Source organism: Protobothrops mucrosquamatus, unplaced genomic scaffold, assembly GCF_001527695.2.
Source record: "Protobothrops mucrosquamatus isolate PMUCROS unplaced genomic scaffold, P.Mucros_1.0 scaffold712, whole genome shotgun sequence".
NCBI classification, from domain to species: domain Eukaryota; kingdom Metazoa; phylum Chordata; class Lepidosauria; order Squamata; family Viperidae; genus Protobothrops; species Protobothrops mucrosquamatus.
In genome coordinates this window covers 144,103-154,046 of record NW_015386993.1, presented here as the reverse complement: position 1 = coordinate 154,046, position 9,944 = coordinate 144,103, and the positions used below count along the sequence as shown (strand labels likewise).

General features: G+C 42.6%; 1 protein-coding gene across 1 annotated transcript in view; it reads left to right on the top strand.

The window, feature by feature from the left end:
• Positions 1 to 4,291: 4,291 nt before the first annotated feature.
• The window catches only part of ARL8A (ADP ribosylation factor like GTPase 8A), a 41,284-nt gene continuing 35,631 nt past the window's right edge, over positions 4,292 to 9,944 (top strand). The window contains exon 1 of the mRNA XM_015818302.1: positions 4,292 to 4,487. Within this exon, the coding sequence (XP_015673788.1) occupies positions 4,365 to 4,487 (123 nt within the window). The 5' untranslated portion in view covers positions 4,292 to 4,364. The remainder of the gene's footprint in view (positions 4,488 to 9,944) is intronic.

Sequence of the window (9,944 nt, the reverse complement as noted above, 5' to 3'; positions counted from 1 at the left end):
ATGAAACCAGCCCGCGGGTCGGCAGTTTGACACCCCTGCTATATGGTATTAGAAGGATACGAACTCAACTATGAGAAAGCCAGGCAATAGGGCAAATCTGATAGCCCTTTTCCCTACTGTAACACCCCAGGGCGGGGATCATTAGCAAGAAGAGAATAGATGTTTGCATTTATATTTATTGCAGAGGAAGCAAAGAGAATAAGCAGGCACACAATCGGAAATATAAATCGAAAGGAATGTGCTAGTGCTGTTTTTTTGTATAGCATCTCAGAGCTGTAAGTGCAAGCTGCTTAGGAGGCAAACAAACCTTTATGAAACTGATCAGGATCTTGTCAATTTCAGGCAACAGCTGCAAGCCTACTAAGCCTTCTGTTCTAATTAACAATTAAGGTCACAGAGTTGTGCTTGTTAACTTGTAGTTAGTTAGTACCTGCTAGGAATGAGCTCAGGAAGAGATCATTTGTTTTAGGCAATCTTTCTATTCTGAAAGGTGGGAGGAAAAAAACACAGATCCGACACTGGATAATGCATACTAACTGACTGCATTGGCAAACACCAGACTGAGAGAGAAAGATGTTGCAAAGATCTTAAATGCAGGCATTATCATCATTGTAAATGTGAATAGTTGCTATCTGAGGCAGACACTAAATGAGGATTATCTGTTACTTCTTTCTTTGGGGCAAGAAAAGGATTAAGAGCTAAGTGCTGGGAATGGAATACATAGTTTCCTTAGATATGATTATGCAAATAGAGATGGTGGACCTGATTTCTCACTCATCCACAGAACATGTTCTAAAAATATTCTTTTTTAATTCAGCCATAATGCTACACTATTTGGAGGTACCAGTTTTATAGTACATATACTTCTTAAAAATAACAAATTTCCTGTTCAGTAGCCTTAGTGAAAAAGTTACTTTGTTCTGTAAATTTAACCAGTGTTATTACTGCATAAATATCGTGGAAGGATAATCCTTATTCTTCAAATCTTAAAAAAGCTATGACTTTTATTCATAGCTACATGGATAATGTCATTATATAATAAAGGACATTGGGTTTCCATCTGGCTAGAGTCTTTAGATCTTTAAAACTACATGGAATGGGACCAGGTCATTTGATGGACCACCTATCCTCTGTTATATCATCTACCTGTCCCATCAGATCTGGCAGGAAGGATAGGTTATGGGTCCCATCTGCTAAAAAAATCCATCTGATCGGACCCAGGGGACTCTTTTCTGTCATGGAAGCTGCCGGAAATGGTTAGCTCTGACCATATTAATCTTGTGGAAATCTCTCAAAACAAGGTTTTCCAGCAGCCTGGGCAATCCCATGGAGACAGGGAGCCTGCAAGATGGCTATATTGTATTCAGGTAGTCCTCACTTATTGACCACTCATTCAGCAACTATTCAAAGTTACAATGGTGTTGAAAAAGGAGACTTATGATGGTCCCCAAAGCTGCAGCTGTTGTAGTGTCCCCATGGTCATGTGATTACAATTTAGGCAACTGGTGTACATTTATGATGTTGCAGGATATCACAGACACAGTCACATAATTGCCATTCGCAACCTTGTCAGCCGATTTCCAACAAGCAAACTCAATTGGGAAGATAGCAGGAATTGCAAACTCGCAGTTATATGACAACTGTGACTTGCTTAGCAATTGTAGGTGAGTTGCTTAATGATAGCATGTGGAACTGATGTCAATCAGCAAGCCACATGGCATTTCACTTTATGACCATGTCACTTAACAATGGAGTTGACAGTCCCAAACATGATGTTGGTCCATTCTCTCACAATTTTATGTATATTTAATTGCTGCTAAAGGTTATTTATACTTGTTTTTAACCATTTGTTTTATTGTAGACTCCCCAGGATCACATCTGTGACACAGGCAGCTATATAAATTCAACAAATAAATAGAGTCAAGTGGTTGCAGTTATAATTAAGGAGAGACAATGTTATTTTGTCTAACTTTCTAAGATACAGATTGATCAAAACTAAACTACAGTCTTCCTATAGATTTTTGTAGGATTTGGAAGAGGCAATGATCTCAATTTTTTTTCCCAATGGGAACAAAATAGCTGTTTGCTTCTCCTATAATTAAAGCGTAACACTTCTCATTTGCACTAACTCAGATACAGATTTGTATTTTTATACAGTATACAGATCATTCAGGATTTAGTTTAAGGAGTGCAGAAGCCAGCTGGCATTATCTGTTAAGCTACTACCTTTTACTTTATCTGGTTTGTTTGTTTAAAAACAAAAAACAAAGATCCCATAAAAGTGATTTCGGCTCTAAGATTTCCATAGTTCAAAAGATAAACTCTACCATGCATTTTAGAACAGAAGTGTCTTTTGACCCGATTGGCAAGAGTGAAGAAAACAAGAGTTATAGCTGGAAGCAGAAATCAAAGGCTTTTGAAAAAAGCATAATTTGAAGGAAGATATGCAATTACACCACGGGATTGGAGAATGAAACCTGATTAAAGCAATCTTTCAGATGGCAAATGAACCACAAAATTTAAACTGATTGACTCCACTTCATTTACTAGCTTCTGCTATTTGTCTTTCTTTGCCATTTCTCTAAGACAGATGTTGAAATCATCAAATTGTCACACCTGCACAAACAGGTCAACACCTATTTTTCAAAAACTGCTTGTTAAATTCATGAGTTAATGCTAGCTGCATTTAAATTTTACACCACTTGTTCAGATAAGTATTCATATTTGTTTACCATATATAAATCCTGTTTTTTCCCCAGTAAAACCAGCCTTCTATAGTTAACCTTGTAAAACAGCATCAGCAATAAAATGTAACGATTGCAAAAATACTGTTCTCCATAAAATATAAAATCCATAAGCAACACTAACAAAACAACAGCAAGGAAAAAAATCCAAAAGCACCAATTGTTAAAACCAGAATCCTAACAGGAAGCATTTGAGTATAAAAATAAGTGTTTAGTCTTTTCCTGTAGCAGAGATGAGAAGAACTGATCTGCATGTCAAGGGAAAGGGAATTCTACCAAGAAGTATCCTTACTCCAAGGTCAGGCTCCCTTTGAAGCAGACTGGAGCTCCTGATTTGTAACATGGAGAAAACGGTTTCAAATAGATAGGACTAAATCCTTGGCACAGTGCAACTATCATAAATACATGCCAGTTGCCAAGCATCCAAATTTTGATCATGTGACCACGGGGATGCTACAACAGTCCTAAGTGTGAGAACTGCTCATAAGACTTTTCAGTGCCATTGCAACTTTGAATCGTCATTAAACGAATGGTTGTAATTCAAGGACTACCTATAGAATCTTTCAATCGTTGTAGGTAGTTAATAAGGATATGGTGGTTGAGGGCATAGTAATTCTTCTGTGTTGGAAGCGTCCAAATGCTTTCGTGGTGAAAGGATTTGCCAGTGACATCACCGTTACTCAGGAGACGCCCTTCGTATGCCAATGAAGTTGTCCACCAAAGTGGTACCCATTTATCTACTTGCAATTGCTTTCGAACCGCTGGGTTGCAGGAGCTGGAACTGTGGTGGGAGCTCACCCTGCCCCGCTGCTTAACAGGTCTCCAACTCAAGGCTGCCCATCGTTAGCCCAGCATTCTAACCTCATGAGCAACGGCGCCCCCTTGAGGGTATCGTACTAAAGACTTTTGAAACAACAATCCCGAGCCTTAATTCGCAGTGTTTCTCAACCTTGACAATTTTAAGGCATGTGGACTTCAACTCCCAGAATTCCACAGCCAGCAATGCTGGCTGTGGGATTCTGGGAGTTGAAGTCCACATGCCTTAAAATTGTCAAGGTTGAGAAACACTGCAAGTGCGAGTGCTGCCGGAATGACTGTGTTTTTGCACAGCAGATTTACCCTTGATTAATTTAACCATGATCTATTCAATTAACCTAATTTCAGAAGGTCCCCGTACGCCCGGTAAACCATAAATTAATCACACGACTGGCTTCACACAATCCGCTGAAACGTGACTCGCTGGCGTGTGTCAGACGAACGCCAGCCTTCCTCAGCCATTGGCTCGGGCGGATCTTGAGCTTCTACTGCGAAGCAAAGTAGATCTGACGTCCGACTGCGTCCTAGGCCTCGGTAGGAGGAATCGAGGTCCTCGCCTCGGCGCGGAGTCCTCCGCTTCTCTAGAGGCCACTGCTGGGTTAGGCGCAGAAACCGTCGAGATTAGCGGCTCCACCCCGGCCGGAGAGCTGCTGACTGACCCCACCCATCCACCGCTGCTGAGCGACGGGAGCCAGGCGAGCGAGACCCCGGCGGCTGCAGCGGCAAGGCCGGATCGTTCCGGGGGATAATAAAGGCGCTGGGCCTGGCTGCGCTGAGCGATCGGGGCCGGGAGACGAAGGCAGGATGCTGGCGCTCTTCACGAAGCTGCTGGACTGGTTCCGGGCGCTCTTTTGGAAGGAGGAGATGGAGCTGACCCTGGTGGGGCTGCAGTACTCGGGCAAGACCACCTTCGTCAACGTGATCGCGGTAAGATGCCGGGTCACGAGCATTCACGGCGGGGCCCGGGCGGGTAGCACCGAGCATTCATCCCCAGGCCGGTACCGTCCAGATGGGTATAGGTGTAATGGGACTCCCAAGATTGCCAGCTAGGCCTTCGGATACGTTGGCTGAGAGTGCTCGTGCCGTAATCTCGGGGAGTATTGGGAGGGCACCATGTTGGGGAACGGCGGCCCCGATGAAGGTGCTGCCACCTTCTCGTGCTTGGGCATCATCTCTCAGTCTTAGCAGGACGGAGGCCTTCCTCCGCCCGGGGGATGAGAAAAGCCCCCCTCCCCTATCAAATCGTATTCTTGCAAGGAAAACGATCTAAGGGGATCTTATTGCTTTCCTTTCCTCTTCCCAGTGATGAAATCCTCCTTTTTCTCGTTCTGCAAAAAAAGGGTAGTTGCTCTCCTTCCATGCTATTCTGCCCTTCCACGATATCAATGGAAATAGCGTATTCAACATGAGCAAAGCCTTTCAGGTTACATTACCCACCACCCCACCCGCTGTTCATATTATAGGTGGTGGTCCTGACATGTGGAAGAGATCATAAAAAGAAGAAAACGTTGCATTTTGTTTTTAAATTAGCCTTGTATCCTAACACCTCAGTTCTGAATGTTCTCTCTGCATTTGATCTGTTTGATAGTCTTCTGCTTTTGTGGTGTGTGAAATGTACATTTGAGTCAATTGAGTGGGTGGGTGGGGGGTGTTTGGCAGAAGGATGCTGTTTCATCTTCTGTGGTGAATGGTAATTTTATCTCCATCTTTTCAAATCAATATGTCAGTTAACACTGTCTGTTCATGCATCTCTGCGTGAGTGATCTTTTATTTTAAGCAAATTTAACATTACAGTAGGATTTGCTGTTGAAATATCTTGGAGGAATACATTTTAAGAAGCTGCTTTGTGGAAAGATAACTGTATGGCTGCAGAAAATATCCTTACTCTGGATATTTTGACTTAAGTCTGCCTTGCATTTCCTGCCTCTCTTCTATGCATCTGCAGTAATGCCTTCAAAGTACGCATTTATGGAAAGGGCCAAGGAAGACATTAGAGAGCATATGGGGTGGAGAACATTGACCATTGGGAATACTGATAGCAGTCCAAAGCTTTCTGTCCTCAGGGCCTCACACGTAGCTAGCCCTGCATATTTATTCCTTCATATTTACTCGCACTATTATCTGTCAATTGTGAAACTGAACTTCTTTGATCTTATCCTCTTCCTGGGAAGAAAACTAAAGCATGGATCAGACTAGATTCACGTGGCAGCTTCTCTGAATACTGAGCATTTTTGTTGGTAGAAGACAGAAAACAATAGACATGAAGATTGCACTGTCCTACTATATTTTCCCATTACTGTAATTTTAATGGAGCCATTTTAAGAAGCAGAAGTAGGGACAAGCTCATAGTGCTTCCTTTATTTTTTTTAAAAAAAAACATGACTGGCATTTTTGTGTTTTAACTGATATTGTAAATAATTTATTGTAGCTAACACTGAAAACTCAAATTTAACTCTAAATTAAAAGTTATATTTTCAGATACTTGATTTTGAATAAAATCTGTGCTCTAGAGTTTATGCTAACTGGGATTCTCTCTTTTGCTACTACTTTGTTTGTTGTGGGAGAATTTGTAGTTATTGATATATAATCCTCCATTTATGTTCCGTGTTGTTTTCTGAATACTGGAGACCTGAGTGTATAAATTGATAATATGCTAAATAGGAAATTCTGTGAAACATGTGCTTCGTTACTGCTCACTGATTCAGCACTGGCTACTGGACAAATCTTGGATATGGTGAATAATTAGTGAAAGTCCCTGCCATTCCTTGTTTTGAAGATAGAAACATACCTTCAATTTCTAACGTGCTTATCATTAATTTTCTTTCCTATACTATCCCAGGCATTAAAAATCTTATTTTCTTTGAACTTAATTGTGATTCATGGTGACTTCATGAATATGTCCATGTAGTTTTCTTGTTAATCGTATAGAGGTGGCTTACCATTACAATTCTTTCTTGAGGAAGTTTCTTCATTATACAATCTACCCTGCAGCTCTGGGATTTTCTGATAATGTGCCATCCAAGTACCGTATTTTCCGGCGTATAAGACGACTTTCTAAACCCTGAAAATCTTATCAAAAGTCGGGGGTCGTCTTATACGCCCAGTCGTCTTATACGCCGGAAAATACGGGTATTCAGGCAGGCTTCCAGAGTTCGGCTGGCAGGATGCAGGTAACCCCTCCCCCCGTCCTGCCGCCTCCCACCGCACCGCTCCGCGTCCCGCGCCTCCGTGTCTCAAGCCTCTGTGGCACAGAACTGCTGGCGTTATGCTTGGGCGGAAGACTTTTTCTTTTACAGATGGGGCGGGTGGGCCTGACATTCGCGCGCAGGCAGGACCCCGCCCGCCGAGCCACCGCTTCCCTATCGCCCTCCACGCCAGCCTGCTCCGTCTCCAGACCTCCCAGCTGACGGGCGCAGGTCCGGGGGTCGCCAGCTGACGGACGCAGGAGTTTGGTGCTGCAGCGGCCTCTCCTTCGCTCTCCGCACCGGCCAAAGCGTTGCCTGACGTTCCAGCTGACAGGCGCAGGTCCGGAGGTCACCAGCTGACGGGCGCAGGAGGTAGGCGCCGCCGCGGCCTCCCAGCCGCTTGCTTCTTCGCCTGGAGCAGTTGCAAGGACTTGCATGGTCGGCGGCGGCAGGGAGCGCGTCAGCGGCCCTTGGGGACCATGCAAGCCCTTGCAACTGCTCCAGGCGAAGAACTCCTGCACCCGTCAGCTGGCGACCCCCGGACCTGCACCCGTCAGCTGGGAGGTCTGGAGACGGAGCAGGCTGGCGTGGAGGGCGATGGGGAAGCGGTGGCTCGGCGGGCGGGGTCCTGCCTGCGCGCGAATGTCAGGCCCACCCGCCCCATCTGTAAAAGAAAAAGTATTCCGCCCAAGCATAGCCTTTAAGTATTTTAAGGATCTTTGAGAGGGAGAGAGAAATAGAGGGAGAGAAAGAGGGAAAGAGAAATAGAGAGAGGGAGAGAAAGAGGAGAGGGAGAAAGGGAGAGAGAAAGAGGGAGACAGGGAGAGAGAGAGAGAGAGAAAGAAGGAGGGAGAGGGAGAGAGAAAGGGAGACAGGGAGAGAGAAAAAGAAAGGGAGACAGGGACAGAAAGGGAGAGAGAAAGAGAGAGGGAGGGAGAAAGAAAGAGAGAAGGAAAGAAAGGGAGAGAGAAAGAGAGGGAGAGAGAGAAAGAAAGAAGGAGAGAGATTAAATTAGTAACATGGCTGGCTGTTCAGTGAATCTGGTTTCCCCACTAACTTTGCTTGTCACAAGGTTGCAAAAGGTGATCACATGACCCTGGAACAATGTGACCATCATAAATAAGAATCGGTTGTCAAGCATCCAAATGTAAATTACATGACCCTGGGGATGCTGCAGTGGTCATAAGTGTGAAAAATGGTCATATGTCACTTTTTCCAGTGCCGTTGTAACTTTGAACAGTCACCAAGCAAACTGTTGTAAGTTGAGGACTACCTGTACTTTATCACTTTTTTCCATTTATTTTTTTTTGTCATCAAGCTTTTGACACCTTGCTGGGTGACTGGTGGTACTCGAATGTTGCCATATTCTAAAAGTGGTACAATTGGTGAAAAGGTTGAAAAGCCCTGGCTTAGAAAACAAATAGCATGGCAGCTCCCATGGGTTTATTGTCTTATCCTTCCTTTCAGCTTTAGAATGAATTAGGAAAAGTTTAATCCACTTGCACTGTTTTATTTTTACATGTTTGATGACAAACAGCCTTATGTTTATAAGTGACAGTTTTCCTGCTAAGTACCTGCATGTCATAAGCATTTGAATTAAAATTACCATATTGAAATCAAATCTGATGTTTTTTAATTTTTATTTGGTGTGCGTTGGAACAGGGGTAGTCTTGTACGGTGAGTATAGCCCAAACTCTATATTTTAACTGGAAAAGTTGGGGGTCGTCTTATACGCCGGAATATACGGTATTTTGGATATCAAATTGGATAAGTAATACTATCTAGCTGACACCTTAGGATAAATAAAATACCCATCTCCTTTTATCTCTAAAATAATGATGAGAAAAGACAAGTAGTCTTGACTTACGACTATTTGGAATTATGATGGCCTTCGAATGGGTACTTTACAGCTTGTAAAGCACTTCTGCCCTTCATAAAATGTCACATACTCACACGCAGGGTCATCACATCACGGTCACAGTCATAAAGGTAAGCCAATTGCCATGTTATTATTTATTTATTAAATTTAATTTAAATTTAAATTTAATAAATAAATAATAGCATGGCAATTGGCTTACCTTTATGACTGTGACCGTGATTTGCAACACTTTTTGCCAATTTCTGGCAAAAACAACACCCATTCAGAAAAATGGATTTGCTAAACAACCACATGTTCATTTAATGTGGTTCACTTAACAACTGTAATTATTTGTTTCACAACTGCCCAATATGGGTGTCTCAACTTAGGACTGCAACAACTTAATGATCTCCAGTCCAAATTGTTGTAAGTTGAGGATTATATTTAATGATTATTCTCAGTGTAACTGAGTTTCTCTGCCCATTAGTAGCTTGAATTAAATGTAGTGAAGCATATTTCCAAGCCTTGTTTGAGATATGCTGGATATTGTAGAATTTTGTTTTAAATGTTATAAGTAGGACATGGAGAATTTTGAGTAGAATTTTAAAATGATAATTATGAAATAATTAGTAATGCATTTATAAGTGTATTTTAAGCAAACTTGTTCTATCTTTTAAAAAGTAGCAAATAAACTATTTTTACAAATAAAAAACCTTCATTCTCAGTAAGTCAGGTTTTGCTCTTTGAGCATCTGATGTCATTATGTTTGCTCTCTGTATGCCTAGAGTTTTCCAGGAAAACAGACTGAACAAGTCTTGAATGTCTAATGAGCAGAGAGCTTCTAGTAGAGGGGAAAAAATACAGGCTGATTTTTAGGCTAATCTTAGAAACAGTCACATCTGGACACACCAGTGTAAAAAAGTGTTCCCCCCCCCTTTCTTTTTTGAACAATGCATCCTTGGACAGGGCAGGAGCCTGATAAATGTTCAGCTAAGGCAGTATCAAATAGGCCTTGGGGTAGCTACATCCACAATACCATACAGGAGCTAAAAGCTTGTGGTGAAAAGTAGGTGGTAAAGCTTTTCATAATTATAACCCTTTTCTCTGTGGCTATTTTTGGGGAATAGGTGTAACAAACTGGAGAGTCAGTTTGTATTAGGGCAGCGGTAAGTAACCTTGTCTCTTTTATGATTCGTGGACTTCAACTCCCAGAATTCCTGAGCCAGCATGGGTGGCTCAGGAATTCTGGGAGTTGAAGTCCACGAGTCATAAAAGAGACAAGGTTGCCTACCCCTGGGTTAGGGTAAAGTGGGAGACAGTGACGCCTTAGCTATGAAAGAC